At 51.7% G+C, this 20289-nt stretch overlaps 1 protein-coding gene and 1 non-coding gene across 4 annotated transcripts in view; one reads left to right on the forward strand and one right to left on the reverse strand.

Moving 5' to 3' along the window:
- Window positions 1–20289, reverse strand: part of Nol4l (nucleolar protein 4 like) — a 117350-nt gene that overhangs the window by 55878 nt on the left and 41183 nt on the right. For all 3 annotated transcript variants that reach the window (XM_013125242.3, XM_005086072.4, XM_040746517.1), the window contains exons 2-4: window positions 15142–15297; window positions 9545–9656; window positions 2327–2436 (exon numbers count right to left, since the gene is read on the reverse strand). In XM_013125242.3, the coding sequence (XP_012980696.1) occupies window positions 2327–2436; window positions 9545–9656; window positions 15142–15297 (378 nt within the window). The remainder of the gene's footprint in view (window positions 1–2326; window positions 2437–9544; window positions 9657–15141; window positions 15298–20289) is intronic.
- Window positions 16727–16799, forward strand: Trnak-uuu. Its single transcript has one exon. It is a non-coding gene; the product is annotated as a tRNA-Lys (tRNA).

A 20289-nucleotide genomic window follows, 5' to 3' on the forward strand; every position in this document is an offset into this window, starting at 1 on the left:
TCACTCTGTGGTCAGAGTGATGGAGTGAAACTCTGTCTTGGGATGTGGAAAGTGACAAGGCCAAGGTAGGCTTTGGATGAGAGGACATCCCTTGCCCTAAGGAGGATCCTGCTCTGCCTTCACTTTGGAAGGAAAAGGCTACTGATGCAAAGATATATATTTTCAGTTACAACTCAAGCAGGGGCATCAGAGACTTCTGGTCCTTGGCCCATCCCTTGCTGCTGTAGATAAACAATTGGGTAAGCAGAGTGATTTCTTGTTTTCCCTGTGCCAGCCATAAAGCAGGGACAATAGTGCTGCCTGCTGCCTGAAAGACCAAGGCCTTGAAGCTCCTTGCCGTTCCTGGAGGGCAGAGGTGGGGGCACTGGAGATTGACAGGAAGGAGGCCCAAGGAAATGCGGGCTATTGCTATTGCTTCACCTGCCAGTACAGGGGAAACTGGCTATGATGAGTTTTCCCAGCCCCAGCTGCAGCCAGACTCCCAGAATACTTGGGGACAATGACTCTGGCAGTCTTGTTGTGGGAGTAGCTTGAGTCTGGCCAGGACACTCAGTCCATGGGTTTTGGTCCACGAGATACTTGCCCAATGCTCGTGCTGCGAGTTTCCCCTTTTCCATCAGCATTGCAATTTCTCACGTTCTGTCTCACACAGGTCCTGTCCTCTCATGACCCTGGTGCCTTTGCAGAGGTTTTTCCCTATGTCTAGAACTTTGCTTTCTTTCATATCTAACATCTTCTGAGGCATCGTTTGCTATAGCAAGCCTTCCCTGACTCTGGCGCAGACCCTCCGCTGGACACCGAGTACCTATATCCACATATCCTGGAGGACAAGCACCCCTTGTCCCATTTACTAATCCCTAGAGCTTGGCTCACAGGGAGGGCCCCATCTTTATTAATCCCCCCCCATCTACCAACGCAAGGAAAACTATAGTAAGATTTTTAAGAGCAAATAAACCCTGACAGGAGCATGGGAGAGAGGTCACATCTGCACACACCACACTGACCACACTGGCTCCAGCAGTGACCCAGATCCAGCTGCCTGCCCCAGGAGAGGAGAGGCCATGTGCACTGCTCTCAGCTATCTGTGTTTTGTGCCTGGCTTTTCATATGTGAGAAGTGACACTGTGGATGGTTATAGGAAAACAAAGGCCATGATTCCTCCTCAATAGTCACCTGGATCTGTGCAGGAGGGCTGAGATTTCCTGATACTGTCACACCACAGCAGAAACCATACAGGCTCTGCCCTGCCTCTCTCAGCCACCCCCCACCCCCACCCCCACCGCCTTTGACTGCAACCATCTAGCACAGGTACTGCTGGGTGAGAGGGAAGCACAGACACAAGAGGCTGGCCTTCCAGAGCAAAGCTGGCTTCCTTCCTTTAGCCTCTAGAAACTGGGGTTGTGGGGGTTGGGGGCAGCTCTGCAGATCAAGTCAAACAGGCTGAATGCACACAGTGGGCAGCACAGGCCCAGCTGCTCCACAGACTGCCACATGCTGGCCCAGCCATGAGGCTCCCCGCTTTTACCCATCTTACACACACACACACACACACACACACACACACACACACACACACACACACACACACACACACACACGCTCACGCTGTCAAGGAAGCTTGCAGCGCAAGACAGCATGGACCCAGCGCTCTGACCCGGATTCCCCTTCCTTTAGTCAAGCGTCGGGGACTTGATATCAGCAAAGGTGGGGGCACTCCAGACAAGATGAGGAAGGAGTGCCCTGATTTTGGTGGCAGCAGAGGGAGAGGACAGTGCTCACCCAGATATTCTTTGAAAGACAGGCTATTTGCTTTGTTAGCGGGGACACAAGTGAGGGGGGAGTGTTTCAGAGCTTGTGTTCATGGTGCCTGATGTCCCTTGGCAAATGGCATCTGGGAGTCTTGGACAACCAGGGAGCCCCAAGGCCTTATCTAGCCTGGGCCACTGTCCAAGGCCCATCTTCCTGGCCTGTCTAGGACCCAAGAATGACAGAGGCCACAGGCAAGCAGCCAGCGGTGCAACAGACAGAGGGGAGGGCCTGAGAGTCAAGGTCTGTGAGGTCTGCGGCTCTGGAGCAACCTTCCCTTGAAGGTCCTTGGGGAAAGCTCAGCAAGGCTGAGTTTCCAGATTTCAGAAATATTCCCAAGAAGGGTGCACTCCCACCCTCTCTGCTGGCTGTGGGGCCAGATGACCAGATAAGAGTCTCTTTGATTTGTCCCTGTTTGTACAGGCTGCTGTGGGCCCCAGTCCTGGAAAGACTTGGCCACAGCCAGGCAAGGTCAACCAACCAGCCTCCTGGTCTCTGGGGGAGAGAACAGACACCTTACCTGCTCCTGAGAGTTCATCACTCGCAGTTTCATCTGCTTCAAGTAGGTGGAGGTGAGGGGCATGTTGTAGTCAATAATGCCAGACACCAGAGGGGATGGAGGCTCATTCTCTGCAGGAATAACAAAAGGAAACTCCTTTCAGTCTGTGCCAGGGTGGAGGGAGGAGGGACGGGTGGTGTGGGGGTAGGGAGGTGGCTGGGAGGATGCCTCCATGAAGGGCAGGACCAGTGACCATTCACTGGTCAGCTGTCCACCTGTGTGGTGTGCAGCACACAGTGTTGAAAACGCTTGTCAGTTAAGTGCCATTTTTTGAAAAATGTGAGACTTGTCTGTTTCAAAAAGGATGGAAGGCCTGGTCCACACGGGGTTCCTGTGACAGACAACCACGCGACCCGACAGCAGCCACTTCTTACAGGCAGGACATCTGTGCTTTGCCACAGCCCCACGTACCACAGGGCACAGCTTCGCTCACTCAGGCCACCTGCCACGACCCTGAAGGCATTAAGTTTCCAACTCTGGCCAAAGTGGGCTCCTCCTGTAAACACCTGCCTCTGCCTGTCCCACGCTAGCCTTAGCCCTACAGCACGCCCCCCCCCAGCACCCTCCAGGACCAGATGGCTCACAGATCTGAGCCAGGCCCCGGTCTACCCTCCCAAATCCTGGTGCCTCCATAATCGCATGCAGAGGAGGATTTTTCTTCCTCTTATTACTCTGCCATCTCAGGGACCAAAGCTACGGGTGCTCTTTCTGTAGAAAATCTGCAATGTGCAGAACCATGCGAAGAAGAAGAAAATTTAAAAGTGGAATTGCAACAAGCAGCCTGGCATATGCCTCTGTTTATTGTTCACTGTGACTTTTCTTTGCATACTTGATATCATAATGCATGCAGGCAATTATAGTCTGATTTCCTCTCAGAAAAGGTGTTTATTTTAATTAAGTTATTTATTTTGAGATAGGGTCTTGCTTTGTATGTAGTCTAGGCTGGCTGTGAACTCATGATCTTCCTGCTTCAGCCTCCTGAGCACTAGAGGTAATTTTTTTCCCTAAACATTTTGCCATGGGTATTTTCCCATAATTTACCTCAGCCATACCCTTATAATTGGTTAGGTATGGGCTAGTGCAACCAACACTGTGGGGGAACATCTCTGAGAGTAGATTTGGTCTGCATTCTGATCTTTTCCATCATAGAACTAGTCTAAGAGATGAAATTTATGGGTCAGAAAGTGAAGTGGACTCTAGAATCTCTGCCTCTTCTCTAGGCCTCTCCTGTTCACACAGGCCTTAGGGCAGGTTGATTCCCATCAAAGGATCTCCAGTTCATCAAATGGTATGGTCTGAGTCAAGCGAAGTGAGAACAACTTCCCCACCAAGCAAAGGCTGCCCTCCTCCTTCACCACCATAGTCAGGAGATAAGCTACAGCGAAGGCAGATGACAGGGCCAAGGTGCAGAGGCAATCGCAGGGCCATCTGCTCCACTTACCCCTCAGAGCCAGTAGGCAACTAAAGAGACCCCTTCACTGATGCAACCCTGTGCCAAGTGAAGAAGCCACAGGAGAAAACACTTGTGGGAAATGTCTAGGAAGCGTGAACACGGTGAGTCTAGAATGGCTCAGTGAGATATTACTAAGACAGTTAATTTTCTAAGTATTTGACTACAGCGAGAAAAGGAGAAAGAGCCTCTGAAACACACAGCAGGCAAGGTCACCCCAGGAGGGAGCCCTCCTGTATGGCCAGAGTTAAGAAGAACCCTGGAAAAGAACAGCCCCAGACCAGACTGGGCCCAAGACTTTTGTATACCCTTCTTTGTAGTGATAAATGTGTTTTAACGAACCCGGATAACTGATAGAAACATGCATTTCAAAGGCATCAAAAGCACTAAAAACAGGTCCCAGGAAGAAGTTCAATATGTCTCTAAAGCTCTTAAGTCTTACTTGCATACAGAGAATTACATCTAAAAATGTTTGCTGGTCACCTAGGACTCAGGAAAACAATTCCAAACTGGTGACTCTGATTCAAAATGGTAGTTATCAAATTCATGCCAGCCCGTAAGGAAAAAAAAAAAAAGAATGCAGCATTATTGGTGCCAGTGGCTCCCCTGTGAGTCTGTGCTGCTCCTGGCCTGCCTTTATACTACCCAGGCTTCACTTCCAAATTGAGTCCAGACACCTGACACTGCAATGAACGTGCCTGAGCACTGTGCAGATGGTGGGGAGGGCTGGTCTTTATTTCCCACCCTTTCTGGGTGGGGCAAGGAATCCTGTGTACATGGGCCTAGCATATAGGAAAATGGAGCTGGTCTTTTTCCTCAATAGATCACCATCAACCCAGAGTTGACTTCCTTAACCCCAGGGAGCTTTTAGGCCCTGCTCAACCAAGACAGACTGGGTTGGAGGCAACACATTAGGTAAATGATTCCAAGGACACTGAGATGGGGTCACAGACAAGAGCCATGTTCCTGTCTCCAAATCATGGTGTTTCTGGCTGAGAAGTTCGACTTCACTTTAAATTCCTCGGAGTTGTCTGGTATGAAGTTGCTGAACAACATGGAGGTTGTGAAGAGTCACCCAGCCTCCAATGGCCCTAGTCACCCAGGGGCTCTCTGCACTTGGCCATCTACATAGGCAAGATGCCCTGATGTAGCTTACACTGTACCTGGATGCCAGGGCTACTTATCAAGAAGCAGTAATAAAGCAGATGACAGCTTAGCTTAGGGAGAAGAGGAAGAGTGGCCAGGCTGGTGATCCGTAGGCAGAAAGAGTTTTCCCTGGTCTGTGCTCCCCAGAATCTCCACAAGGCAGAAGATGCTTCTGGGACCCAGGAGGAGCCAGGGCTGCTCTGGAAGAGATAGGCAGGACTCCTGTGACAGGCAAGCATGCAAACAGCTATCAGGGAACACCTGCGCTGGGAGAACATGAAACACTTCGTTCCAGGGCAGGGTACATTTCCAGTGCAGCTCCAGGGAGCCGTGGAGTTGGCATGGAGGTCAGAACAGGCTCACCACACCAAGGAGCGAGGCAAAGGCATTAGGGAGTCCCATGAGCTCTGGATATGGTGAGAGGAGAAATAACAGATGCAAAGCTGATTGTGGCCCAGTGTGATGCTCACAGGTGGGAAGGATGCCATTCCAGGCAAGTCAAGGCAGAGTGGAAACAGGAAGAAGGGGATTCCCCTTGGCTCTCTGGACCAGGTGGGCCTCTAGGCCAGGGCTGCTGCAGATAGCTTGATGCCACTGCATCGGACGCTGTTACTATGGAGAGTTAAGAGGTATCACCTACACAGGCTAAGTGATCCAGCATGCTGCTAGGAAGAGAGGCTGAGGAAGTGCCCACAAGCAATGCTTCAGCACCTCCTTGCCAAGGAAAATGGAAACCAGCCCAAGTGCTCAGCCTGATTCTCTGGGGCTTTGGAAAGGATCAACAACTTAGGCTCTGCCCAGGTCAGGCCAGGCCAGGCTAGGCCAAGCCATGTTCAGCTCTACAGTGGATACAAATGGCACCTGTCAATCAACACAGATTCCAAAAGGACTTCACATTCTCCAGGTGCCCATTCTCACAACTGTTTACCTAAAGAACTCCTTTGTCCAGAAATGACAGATGTTTCCAGATACTGGCCAGGGGTCTAAGAGCTCTGTTGGGTATTGAAGGACATGTGCAAGAGGAACAGGGGAGCCATGAAACCAGGCAGCCTTGTGGAGTTCAGACTTGGAAACAAAACAGGGATCCAAGCCTAGGTAGAAGGAAGGCCAGTGGATGGGCGAGCCCCAGGGGCCTGCAGAGTGGGCCTTCTTAAGCATCTGCAGCATCCATCATTCACTTTTACTGCTCATTGCATGAAGGGGAAAAAAGAGGCTGAGAAGTAAGGAGGGGTGGACAGTCGAGGGGAGGGTATATGGGAGTTCATTAGAGCCAAGAGGGGCCTGGAGCAGCTCAAGAAAGCTTTTTGAAGAACAGAGTGGATTACTCAGCCAAGAAGAACTGAGCGCATCCTATGGGCTCCACATAGACCCCAAGCCCCAGGAGATGGTTGGTGCTAGTAGCAATGGCCCTTCTTTAGCAGCTAGGACAACACCACAGAAAGGCTATGAAGCTTCCCACTGTCACACAGACAGCATGAGAATGGGGAGAGAAAAGTTGACAGGGCAAGACAGAAGAGCAATGGACAGGAATGGGACGGGAAAGCACAGGAAGGAGGGATCTAGAAGATCTAGAAGAGCCATCTTGGTCCTGGGAACTGCAGAGAAGTCTGGCTCACTGAGTCACATGCTCCCAAGGAAGCACCAGTACAGCCCATGTTCTCAGCCAGCTCAGGGTTGTCACCATAGAGAAAGCAGGAATGTGCCCTCAGAGGTTCCTCTGCCCAGGAAGTCACGCCAGTCTGAGGATGAGTTCCCACTGGATTGATGGGAGAGGCTGTGGTGTAGAGGCCCTGGAATCTGAGGGTTTCCAGACCCTCCGCAGCTTGCTTTGTTTGTGGAGTGGGGAGCTGGGGACTGTTGGGCCCCACACTCTGCTGGGGACAGGCCACTCACGGGGGCCCCACACTCTGCTTCCTCCTTTTCTTCCTGCATGAGGCAGGAAGCTGGGCAGTCTCCCAGCAGCCCCAAATGAGACTCCATCCTGTCCCTTGGCCCCCTTCCTCCCCACCTTCCTGGGACAGGAATAAGAGGCCTGCCTCTGGGGGAAGGGAGGGCTAGCAGGCAGGGATCTCTACACAGAGGGTAGAGATCTCTCCTGCCAGGGAGAAAGCAGCCAACCAGGATTTAGGGGCTGATACCTCGAGCCATGGAGCAGAGAGGGAGCCTTCCAGACTCCAGAGTTCTCTACTGGTAGTCCAGAAACCAAACCTTCCCTTTGAAGTCTAACACATGGGTGGACCCAGCTATTTTACTCAGGGTGGGGGCTGACATTATCTTTGTGGCCATCGGCTGAGAGTCTAGGGGGAAAGGGAAGCCACCTGGGCCTGAGCACCACAACCTAACAATGGGCTCATGTTCCCAAGGTACCCAAGTACCAGGCCCTGCAGAGTGGGCTCCTTTGTGTAGCTGCACCACTGCGGCCTTCCACTTTGCTGATGAGAAAGGCAGTTTTACTGCTTTCCTCTCTAGGGAGGTGGGTGAGGGAAGCCTGGATGAGTGATTTCACCCAGCACCTCTTTGGGTCTTGATTTCCTTGGCTGTGTGCCAGGACTGACAACTCATGGCATTATGAGCAGGAGATTCTCAGAGAGGTTCCCTAACCTGATGTGGGACACACAGCAGGGGACAGGACTGCACACCAGGTCTCCCTGGCCTGGTGCCCACTCTTCCAATGGGCCGTGCTCTGGCTGATATCCTGTGGTCCTCTCTCTGCTGTGGGAAGGTCAGCTGCCTGGGCCTGAGGATGGCCAGGCACCTGTCCTCTTTCCTGTCAAGATAAGCCCCAGGAGAGAGGCTCAGCACACAGGCCTCAAGCTGCTTTATATTCTGCGCAGTTCCTGGCTGTGGGCAACCTACCCCCCCCTTCTCCTCCTTCCTGGAGCTTGGGGGTGCCTCCTAAAGTGGATCTAAGGCTTGGGGGTAGGAAGGACCCTCCTAAACTGAGACAGACAGTGGAGAGAGGAAGCAAGTTGCTGCTAGGCTCCTCACAGAAAAGCTCGGAGCCTGAGGAGCTTGCAGCCTGTGGGGACCAGCGCCCTCCTCACGGCTAGAAGCAGAGCAGGAGAGCTGGGAGGCCTACAGTCCCCCAGGGCAGCCTTGCCTCTGTTCTTCCAGGCAGCAGTTTTGTGCCTGACTCCTCCAGTTGCTATGGAAACAATTAGGGCAGGAACAGGAGAGGACCAACATTCTTGGATGGGCAGGAGGATCCAGGCAGCTAGCACCAGGGCCCAGACTTTCAGTGTGGGGGAGAGCAGACCTAGGCCCTCCAGGCCCATTCACAGGGCCAATGATTATCTTGGCCCTGGGGCCAGGCCATGTGTGCTAGTGTGGCAAGCACCTCTTAGGGTCCCTGTCCCACACTAGAGCCCTGTGTCAGGCTCACAGACAACCTCTCAAGTCGTATCAGTCCTCCAGTTAGAGACCCTTTCTAGCCAAGCACAGAGCTGAGACCCACACCCACACCCACACAGCCTGGCCTGGGCACCTGCTCTCAGCAATAGAACGGCATTAATGGGTTCTGGACCTTCACACCTTGGAAGCTCTTTAATGTGCCTGACAAGCATCCACTGTCTACAGGCTCCCAGGCAGCAAAGCCTCTAGATTTGGTGAGTCAGCTGGTATCACAAGTTGCTGAAAGGCCTCAGGGGCATTCAGAGGAAAACCCTGCCTGTTGCCTGTGTTCCTGTAACCTGGCTATCATCACATGGCTGTCTTTTCCTCCTGGGTGGGTGGATGCCATTAGAGTTCTACCTGGCTAAGTGGCTTACTCTCCATCCCTACTTTGTTCTCATGGTCAGGCAACTCTCCCCACCCCCTTTACCCTGTTGACCATGGTTCATCATTTGTAGGCCTAGAACTCTGATCAGTGTTCCCTAACCCATGGCACACTAGAGCCATGAAAACTACGGCTAAATGTGCTGGCCTGTGTTACAGTCAAAGAGCATCTGCAGGTAGACAAGCCCTGATGGGCTCTTATGGTTGACAGTGTAGGGAGACATCCAACAGGGACCCTTGATGGTCTCACTGGGCAACTTCAGCTAATCACAGATTCTAATCAGTCCTTGCTATCTACTGATTGACGGTCACATGGGTGTGCACAGGGAGGGAGCAGACTCAGTGAGGGCCCTACACTAGCAGGTGTCAAGGGTCAAAGGTAAGAGGAACATGCCTCATGGGGAGCGTGCCTCTCTTCAGAGACCCAGGTCCATGTGTACATGAGTGGGCAAACAGCTCCGGGCCACGGTCAAGTGGCAAGGATGGCAGAACCCCGAGAACAGGAAGGGTGTTCATTGCTAATCAGAAATTAGGAGGGAGGAAAGAGGCTAGCCTAAGCCTTGAAGGGCAGGATGGATGGGTTGTTGACTTAAGTGAAGCTTAACATTAAAAAAAAAACAAATAAACTGTGTGGTGGTGGACACATACTCTCAGCATGGGAGACGCTGAGCCAGGAGCGCTGAGAGTTCAGAGCCAGCCTGGGCTATACAGTAAGACTCTGTCTCAAAAACAAATAAGTAAACAGTAATTAACTTAAAAGTTAGACGAATGCAGACGGGGCTCTTGGGGCAGTGGGACAGGGCCCCCACCTTTGGGCTCCGGGCCGCTGGAGTTAAAGTGCATCCTCTTCTGGCATTCCGTGCAGCTCATGAGGAACCGAGTCACAGCCTCTCTGGGGAGGAAGGCGTAGGTCTCCGCGATCTGCCGGAAAACAGTTTGCGCGTCATGTGCCACCTTAGAGGCAACTTAGTCACCAGCAACAACAAGGCCAGTGGCCTCCACTCCTTGCTGTAAAATGAGCCACTTGGTTTTTAAGACTTGAATAAAGGAGATTAAAAATTGCAACGGAAAGCATTTAAACCTCTACTGAGCAATATTCTCCCTAAAACATTCCATTTTTCCACTAAAGGGTGAGCTTATGGACATTGCTCTAGAACACAACAACCTCTCCTCTGAGAGATGTATAAACTATGACCCGCTTGTAAATTCACTGGCATATGAACAGAGTCCAAGGCTCAACCACAGATGTCCTGGGCTAACTCACAGGCCAAGAGCCCTCTTAGGAAGAGCTATGGGAGGTTGGTTTAGGGGCATTCAGTTTTCCACACTGTACCACTTGGGGGCCTTGTGCTCCTCCTTGTAAGGATTCAGTTGGGGTCATACAGTTCAAGAGGCAGTGATGCAGGTCACAACCATCCCATACGAAGGGAGGAAAGCGGGTAGGAGGAAGGGACGGTGGAGATGGAATGGAGAAAATGAGAGGGTTGGGTAGGAAGCAGAGAGGGGTGGGTGTGGTCCTGCAGTAAGGGGGTTAACTTTGCTCTAGGTTTTGGGAAACTTTCTGGTTCTGCTCTGGCTGTTCCTGTGATGCCACCTTTCCTCTGGCTGCTGATACCCTACTTGCTGCCTAGAGCCCAGTTCTCCCGCTCCTCTCCACTAGGGGGCAGCATTACCAAGCATTCCTGTTCGTGCCACAGTCCAGCAAGAAAGTTGGGTGAGGGCTTTTGGGGCTACTCTGGACTATACTGGGTCCTTCTCTGCCTGTGGCCAGCACACAGTCTACTTCCATAGGGTCTAGGGACAAGGACTCATGGACATTCTGAATCTCTTCTGCTAGAGGGGAGGAGAGCTGGGGTATGTAGAAGGCTAGGGTGCACCAGATTGCAGAAACCCCCTAAGGACCAGCCTTGAAAGCTCTCAGCCCAGCCACTGGCCTGCTGCTAGTTCCATGGCTACTCCTGCCAGCTGCAAACTGGAGTTAATTTTGGTGACACAGTTGTTACTTCTCAGCTGATTTGATGCTCTGCAGAGCGGGCAGTCTCTTTGATGAGCTATCTCCCTTCTAAATCCCCTGTCTGATTGCCTGGCTCTGGAGGTCAAGGACAAGGGCCAACCCCAGCAACTCTGGCTGTAGCCACAAATGAGAGGGCCATGGGGGAGGAGAAGGACAAGGTTGGCCCACTTGGGGAATGAGGACTGGAAGGAGGGGGGGTTTCTGCTAGGCAAGCAGGCATCTTCATTCTAGCCTAGAGCTCTGGAAGTCCCTTTCAGAGCATGCTGAGTTGGGAATAGTGAGCTTGATTGTAGAAGGGCAAGAGGGAAGCATGAGTTCCAGACAGAGCCAGGGCCAGGGCTGACTGGCCGGCCGAAAGATGAGGTCCTGGATTGCCCCAAGATAATGCTCCCAACATTAGGCCTCAGAAGAGCTGACTGAATGAGTGTGGGAGACAGCTACAGCAAGCTGGAGGGGGATGGGTCCATGCCAGAGGCTGACAAGCTTGCCTGCTCGCTCACCTGCACACTTTTCAAAGGACTCAGAAACAGCTCCCCAGCTAGGCTGCTCTCCTGGGGCTGCACACAGGATGACAAGGGCTACGCTTGCAGCCTGGACTGCATCGTGCACAGGAGTCTGTAACCAACAATATCTCCTGGGCGTGGTTGTGCCATGGGGATACATCTTATGGCCCTTGGTTCCACAGGGGAATGGGATAGGTGAGAAGTCCTTGGAGCTGGGACAGAGTGTAGACGGAAGCCTGGAGAACCAGTTCTGTACTGCCTGAGGGACCCATGGGGACAACACACAGCCCCCCTCCTCTCACCTTCCACAGCATCTTTTGGTTCACCCTTTGGTTGGTCCAGGACCAGAAATGGACAGACAGACAGACAGACAGACAGACAGACAGACAGACACACACACACACACACACACACACACACACACACACACACGAGACTAGAAAGGCAATCCTCACAAGATATCTTGTCAGGATGATGATGGCTTTAAAAGGGCTTCAGTCCCTGTTCTAGAAATAGACACACATGTACAAAACAGAAGCAGAGAGCTGCCTGTTTGTTTCGAAGGAGCTGCTCCGGGGCCTCTGTCCCCAGCAGGCTTTCCTGAGCTACCTACTGTGTTGCTCTCAGAGTCTCCTGCTGGGACTCTGAAACCATGAATGGATTTACTATCTCCCCCCCCCCCCCAGTGTTAAAAACTAAGAGATTTCACAAGCAGGGAGACCAGAAGCTATTTGCAGAGTCACTGACTTGCAAGGCCCATTTTCACTCCCCAACTCAGAGACCAACAGAGCCTGGAGAGGGAGGCAGGCGGGGTGGGGATTTGCACCACTTTACAAGATCCTCCTTCTGCCCTGTGGTGGATTAGCACATGGTGGGCCTGGAACAGCTGTTGACCACATCTGGCCTCAACTCCAAAGTGGCCTGGGTAGCCAGATCTGGGCTCTGGAAGCTGATCTGGCTTCCAGCATCCCTGGAGGGAAGAGGAATGAAAGTGTTCCTCCAACCCTGACTGAGTGAGATCAGGGAAGCATTGGGAGAAAGGGTTCAGGGAACCTGAAGCAATCTGGAACTTTCCCCAGGTTAACACCAGGAGACTCCCGGGACCCTTAGACTTTCAGGCCCCCTGCTTGTTGAGGTTATGGTGGGTTTCTTGCTCCAAAGCAGGCTCTTCCTGCATCATCTGGTGGGAATGTCTCCTGCCCTGACTCTGAAAGCTCCAGGTCTCCCAAGCTCACAGCCCTTCCTCTCTAAGTCATGGCTCTCTAATTCAGTTGCTAGAAAGACTCTTCTAATGAAGAACTGGCCTCCTCTAGTGCCCTGAACAAGACAGGCAGTCTCTCCCATCCCTGTATATCACTTAAGGCTGTAAGAATTTTAAAGTCCTTGTGCCTTATAGATGGAACATCAGACCCAGGCTTCAGTTTTGGCAAAATACACAGTGACAGATCCAAAAACTGCTCATCCGAGGGCTTGATGAAACCCTGCAGTGCCAGGCTGTGCCTCTCTACAGCCATCAGCACGGGGTTTGCTTGGGGGCTCTTTCTGAAGGCCATGGGCGGGGTGGGGGAGCGCCTGAGTGCAGAACAAGGCTGAGTGAGGAGCTAGGCTGGGATAGAGGGAAATGGAAGCAGATGAAGGGGGGGGAGACATCCAGATACTATCTCTGCCCCAGAAACAGGAAGAGGATGCATGAGAAAGGTGGCAGATAGGAAAGAGAGGAGGGTGAGGAGGCAGAGGAGCAGGGGGAGCACTAGCTCCTTGGCCTTGAACCTCTGCAGGAGGGCCCTGGCCTGCTGGGCTCAGCCTTGGCCCTTTGCTGAAATTCCAGCTGTGTGTGCAGCCCAGCCAGCTCCATGCCAGTCATTTGCCAGCTCCAGGTTGGGCAGGGAAATGGGGCACATGGCAGTGTATGGACCTGAAGCCAGGAAGTACAAATGGCTGAAGCCAGGAGCACAAGGGCTGGCAAGACTGGCCCTGCTCCCCCTCAGCCTCTGAAAGTCCCAGAGTCCACAGACCCCACTGAGGACAAGGCTTGTTGCTGGGCACCGAGGAGCCAGGGAAGTCACCAGATCCAGATAGCCAAGCTCACATGCCAGTGACTGGCTTGATGGTTTGCCTCGGAAGACCTATGGCAAGGAAGGACGGACAGTTGCCGGGCTCTGCACCAGCTGGGTAACCTCAAACAGACTGTGGTTCTCACCTTAAAATGGGGCTAGCAGGAGTCCCTGCTTCATGCCTGTAACCTCTACATGGATCTGACTTAGGAGGGGAGGTTGGAAAGGGCTGAGGCCGGAGCCTGGCACAGAGGGAGACCCGGCACTATGGCAGGCTCAATGATGAACAAACACTATCCTCTCAATCCCAAGGGGACCCTGCTAGCTCCAGATCGATGGTCCTCCCTTCTACGGCATCACTTGAGAACACCCTCAGACTGATTTCCCTTCTTGTGGGTACATATACTAGGCAGCAGGAGGGGTGGGAAGTCAGGGTGGCCATCCTGTGGCCCTCAGCTTGGTTTCTTTGTTTTCTGAGGACCCCAGCAGAGGACCCATCCTAAAGAGAGATGGCTCAGTGGTTAAGAGCACTGGCTGCTCTCCATGAAGACATGGGCTTGATTCTCAGCACTCATACAGGAACTTACAACTGTCTGTAGTCCCTAATGCCATCTTCTGGTCTCAAAGGGTACTGTTTTCACATGGTTCATAGACATAGTAAAAAAGCAAGGAGCTAAATACCCATTCAGACAAAGACCATCATCTGAGGACAAGGATATCCGGAATTTCGGATTCTGTGAATCGGGCCGTGTGGGGAAATCATATCCTCTTCACAGGCCGCCTCCACTACAGCCCATGGCTGCCTACACATTGGGCTCGGGACATTCACACCGGGTGGGCAAGCCTGGCCCCAGAAAGATAGAACTATAGGACACTAAAGAGAAAACCAACAAGGGGAACCTGGAAGGTGTCAGCTGACAGCTGCTCAGGTTGTGTGACCTTGGACAGCTGACTCAAGGTTCTGGGTCTGTTCCTGTAACTACGAAATGGACCATAGTCACAGGATGGCCATGAGGACTCAGCTGAGAAGAAAATGTCTGACTTGTGGGCTCAGACCTGGGCACGGCCCATGGGTACAGATTCGGAAGTGGGGCCAACAGGGGAGGGAGGCCTTGCCTAGCAGGGCCCTCCTGAAGGTTGGGGCCACTGCCCTGTTTCCACCTCCCTGGTCTATAATATTTCTCTAGAGAGCCATTCCATTCCTTTCTGCCCTTCTAAAGGTGGTCAGTATACATACTGCCTTCTCCATGAAGTCCCTGAGGCTTAGCACTAAATGTCCAGGCTAGCAGTATCTTTGCTGAGGCCCCCAGATAGGGAGTTCTTGCTCTCTCAAAGCTGGTGTTGGAGGTATTTCTCCTTTTGTGTTTATCTCTTTGCCTTTAGCTTCTCTGACCCAAAATTGTGACCTCCTGAAAGTAGGAAGCAGGTTCTAAGACCCAGAGCCTCTGGGGAACTCACAGGGCTGGCTTACAGTGCATGGTAACCTGGCTAAGCTCACACACAGGACGCATCTAGGGCAGGCTGGCAAGCAGTCCATGCCATGCTGTGGAAGCACTGGGGAAGGAGGGCTTTCTCCCTGCCCTGCCCAGCCCCTCTCCTCCTCTCCCTCCCCTCCCTTCAACCTGATTCTCCTTTGTGCTCTGACCGCAGAGCCCGCCCCTCACCCTATGAGCCATCTCTGGCTGCCATGCCCTTGCCCCATGCCCCCCTGGGTCCCCAAAGGCCGCTTCATCACGCCTCAGCTCCCTGCCCCGCCTCCCGCCCAACATGTGCGGAGCCCATGGCCTCCTGCCAAGGCCTGGGGCTGCCAGCAGAGGCAGAGACAGAAATCTCACCGCTCGGTAGGTTTTCTTCTGCCCAGCGTGCTTGGGGGCTTTGCCTGGCTCTGCGGAGCTCTCCACGTGCATCGAGTAGATGATGTCAAAGAAATCTTCCACCACGGCAACCCGCTTCAGAGAGATGCCCTCGGGCTCCGACAGGCCATCTGCCCCCTGCAACAGGGCGGACAAGCGTGTTAGTGTCAGGGCTGATGGCGGGTGAGAGCTGGCCCTGAGGCCGGGCCACAGGTCAGGGGAGGGGGCAGGGACTTTGCTGCTCCCTGGCCCAGCATGGCCTCCAACAGTCTGGCTTAGGGGCTAGGGAGAAGAGGGAGTCCACTGGATCTGGGGAGAGGGTACCAAAGTCAGGATGGCTGAGGGGGCTACTAAATCTACCAGCAACAATGGGCAAGAAACACAAGTACAAATTAGGAAACCAAGAGGCTCAATGTTCACAATTCAGACAGATTGTGCCAGACTCCCAGAGAGCTCTCAAATCACATGCTGTGCCAAGACCATCCTAGAAGTCTCTGGGGAGGGGGAGTGCTAAATAGATGCAGGCCCCATCAGGAGCTTGCCAATTAGCAGTAACCTTTCACTGTGGCCCTGGTTTGGGGTCCCAGGGGACCAGCTCCCATCACCTGGGTGGCTCCTGCCTTCGGCCAGTCCTTCCTAAAAAGCTTTTCAGCGCTTTCCTCACTCCCCACTCCAGCAGCTGAATGCCAGCCACAGCACCCAGGCTCTTTGTGTGGGGAGACACACAGAAAAACAGGCTGGAGGCCATGCGGACGGCAGGGCTGAGAGCCTGATGGCTACGGGCCCCAAGCCTCTTATCAGGCTAGCCTGAGTGCTGTCAGCTGGCCCAACAAGGTACACCAAGAGAGAGACTGAGTGCCCCCCCCACCAGTTATCACAGGAGGGAAGCCATAGGGAGACTTTAGGGCATGAGTTCTGGGTGAGGCCAGTGTGCCGTAAAGATGTTTCGTGGTCCACAGAATACAAAGCTCATGGATCTGGGACACCTGCTCAGCCACCATCTCCCTCTGGGAAGCTTGGGAAGACCCTGGGGGCTTCAGAAATCAAGAACAAATAGTGTGGAAGGGGTTGGATGATGCACCCAAAGATACCACTCCAAGACAATCCCTCCCCAGAGGATGCAGGCTCGAGGACAACAACCGTGTGGAGGTGTGGAATTCATCTGCTGGCTCACACCAAGGAAAATGCCTGGCACAGGGTAGGTGACTGATAAACAACTGTGGTTAGCAGCAGCAGAGCAGCCTGCTTCTGACAGACTCTGCCCTACCACATTGGTGACGTGTGGTCCTGAGTAGTCAGCTATTTTCTGTCTTTGAGCCTGAGACCCTTCATCTACAAGAGGGAAGAAAGCTCTCCATTGCTTACAAACTTTTTTTTTCTTTTTTGAGACGGGGTTTCTCTGTGTAGCTTTGAAGACCAGGCTGGCTTTGAACTCACAGAGATCCGCCTGCCTCTGCCTCCTGAGTGCTGGGATTAAAGGTGTGCGCCACCAGGGAGGAGGGGAGGGAGAGTGAGCTAGGACTGACATGTGAAGCAACTTGTTTCTAATTTAAATAATAAAAAAAAGGCCTGGATATCTCAGTCGATAGAGCATCAGACTTTTAATCTGAGGGTCCAGGGTTCAAGTCCCTGTTCTGGCGCTACTGTTTTAGCCAGGCATTGGTGGCGCACAGCCTTTAATCCCAGCACTCGGGAGGCAGAGGCAGGCAGATCTCTGTGAGTTCAAGGCCAGCCTGGTCTAGAAACCCTGTCTCGAAAAACCAAAAAAAAAAAAAAAAGTGTACGTCACCACCACCCAGCTGCCTACAAACTTCTATTAGGACAAAATGAGATATGGTGAATTACTTTGTACCAAGCCTGACAGGCAGAACTATTTCCATAAACACTGATATTAAGAGATGCTTTGGTGTGAGTCTGGTGGTGCATGTCTGTGAGTCTACATAGCAAGTTAGACATCCAAGGCTACTTAAGGAAAAGAGACCCTGTACCCAAAAAAAAAAAAAAAGCTATTTTGTGTCTGGTCGAATATGACATGATAGAGCTGAGCACTACAACTCTGGGAGGTTGTGATGGCTGCGACCTGCCTGGGAACAGGACAGGCACAGTGAGCTTAGGCCCTCAGCCTTTGTAGCTGAAGAATACAGACCTTAGCAGCATGCAACAGACAGGCTTCAGTTTTATCCTTTGGTTCTCCAGACAGATATGCAGTGATGGTAGAATGGAAAAGTCTTTTTGCAACGGGCCTGCTTGAGGCATCTGTGGTGTGGTCTGCTGAACCCTAGAACTCCTGTGCAACATCTCTGCATGACGACTTTGGGCTATGACCTCACCTGCCTGACACAGCTCTCTTGCCAGTCAGGACCTATTTCAGCAGAGACTTCTCAAACAGCAGGCATCTGGGTAAGCACATATGTCTGTGTACAATGCATGGGTGCAGGAAAGATACTTGCTGGCCCATCATCACTGCTCTGCAACTGTGGGCAAACTTCCAGCTTCCCTGATGGTCACGAGATGAGCTATGACATTACACATCTTTTCAGGTTCACACTTGCAGAACACACGTTTACCTCCTTCTCAGGGGATCCTAGCCCTCTTCAGTCCTAAACTGTCTTTTACAGGTTCAACAATAGCCAGCTTGTTCATTAGCTGACTGGTAACTACAAGCATTTGGAGGATCTTCAAAAATTACCCTGATAGAGTTAAGACAGGTCAAATTCTGACAGTCAGTTATAAAACACTGATAGTTTTTTGAGAAAAGGTCTTATGTAGCCCAAGCTGGTCTCCTTGTGTAGGTGACACAAGCCCTGAACTTCTGATTTTCTTGTCTCCATTTTTTTCCCTGTTTTTTGAGACAGGGTTTCTGTATAATAACTCTGGCTGTCCTGGAATTCACTCTGTAGACCAGGCTGGCCTCAAACTCAGAGATTTTGTTTTGTTTTGTTTTCCAAGATAGGGTTTCTCTGTGAAATAGTCCTGGCTGTCCGGGAACTCACTCTGTAGAAAGCTGGCCTTGAACTCACAGAGATCCACCTGCCACTGCCTCCCGAGTGCTGGGATTAAAGGTGTGCAGTGCACCATCACTACCCAGCCCAGAGATTTTTAAAAAAGATTTATCTTTATTTTCTGTGTATAGTTTTTTTGTCTGAATGTATATGTGTGCACCACATGTGCGAAGAATGTGCAGATACCTTGGAATTAGAGTTACAGACAGTTGTGAGCTGACACATTTGCTTGGAATTGAACCCACATCCTCTGGAAGGGCAGTTGGTGCTCTTAATCACTGAGTTGTCCCTCTAGCTCCCGTTTCCACTTCTAAAGTTCTAGGGTTACTAGTGTGTGCCCAAGCTCAGTTATAGTGAATGTCTTTAAAAAAACATTTCTGGGTGTGGTGGCACAAGTCTTTAATCCAGCATTCAGACAGCAGAGGTAGGTGGATCTCTGTGATCCCGAGGCTAGCCTGGACTACATAATGAGTCCCAGACCAGGCAGGGCTATACTGTGTGATACCAAGTCTCAAAACAAAAACAAACAAGAATTCCAACAACAGAAAAAAGAATTGCAACATCAGCCCTGGTCTTCCTCATGCACACACCACACACGCACACACACACATGTACAGGTGCATACATACATGAAAAAGAAATGGGGGTAAGAGTTTGTGTGAGGCATTTGGCACATCACACTTGGTAAAGTTCATCTCCTCCCTCTGGGCTCACTGAGCCTGGACTCCTTGTGTTTAGGAATCTGCTTTTGTCACTCTGATCTAGGCACTATGAACTGGATCGCATGAGGTAATATCCATGTTCAGGTGAGATGAGGCATAGTTACTTAATCCCTAAATAATATGCTAAGGCTGTCCTCAAACTTGGACAGCTAAGTTATTCCTGAATACAAAATATAACCAATGGTCGCCAGGTGTGGTGGTGCCACCAGTAATCCTAGCATGTGGAGGAAGAGGCACGTGGATCTCTGTGAATTTTTTTTTAAGATTTGTTTATTTATTTGTATACAGTGTTCTGCCTGCATATGTGCCTGCATGCCAGAAGAGGACACCAGATCTCATTACAGATGGCTGTGAGCCACCATGTAGTTGCTGGGAATTGAACTCAGGACCTCTGGAAGAGCAGCCAGTGCTCTTAACCTCAGAGCTATCTCTCTAGCCTCAGAATCTCTGGGGATTTGAGACCACTTTGGCCTACACATATCAAGTTCCAAGCCAGTCAGTCAGAGCTACAAAAATGAGACCTTGTCTCAAAAAACAAACAAACAAACAGAAAACTTCCAGAATCAATGTCCCTGGCCTCCTCCCTCTATTCTTAGGTACACTTGGGTAAGCAGTGGCTTCGCACCTGGTCCAATATCATCACAAAATTAACCCAGGGAAACTTCAAGGGAGCATTTATCAGTAACTCCCTCCTTAAAAATTGATTGCTCCCCTGGGTGTGGTGGCACACACCTGAAATCCCATACTTGGGAGGCTGAAGAAGTTCAAGGCCAAGTTCAGTCTGGGCCACATAGTGAGTTCCAGACCAGACGGGGGCCATATAGGAAGATCTTGTTTTTTGTTTTTTGTTTTTTAAAAAGGAAACCAAAAAGACTGCTTATTTTCAACCTTGGGTACTGTCTCTGGTGGGGGAAAGCCAAACAGACAGCAACTCACACAAGGTTTGCACCTGGACCTTGTGTGCATAACACCCTAAAGGAAGAATACCAGAATGTCTGTCTGGCCTTCAACGAGAACCCCAGGAAGAGGGTAGCAAAGCGATCTGGCAGCAGTTACAGGCCCGGTGTCAATGAAGGTAATGACCTTTATGGTAAATGCTGCAGGAGGGGCATGCCTTCCTTAGCTGGAAATGCAGACAGGAATATGAGGAGAGAGCTGCTAATTAAGGGAGCACAAAGTGTCTTTCCCCATAGCCTTGGGAACCTTGTCCACCTCCCACCCATGCCCTGTACGGATGATTTTGAGCCCAGGGCTTTGTACAAACCAGGCAAGTGCTCTGCCCTTGCAGGATCCCCAGTCCTCTCCTTAGCCTTGGGATGCCCCTGCTAACTCACTTCTAACACCCAAGTCAGCATCATTTAATCCACTGCTCTAAACAAGCTGCTTGCTGTATTGACAAAGGAACT

The sequence above is a fragment of the Mesocricetus auratus genome, unplaced genomic scaffold (genome assembly GCF_017639785.1).
Source record: "Mesocricetus auratus isolate SY011 unplaced genomic scaffold, BCM_Maur_2.0 Super-Scaffold_100004, whole genome shotgun sequence".
In the NCBI taxonomy this organism is placed as follows: domain Eukaryota; kingdom Metazoa; phylum Chordata; class Mammalia; order Rodentia; family Cricetidae; genus Mesocricetus; species Mesocricetus auratus.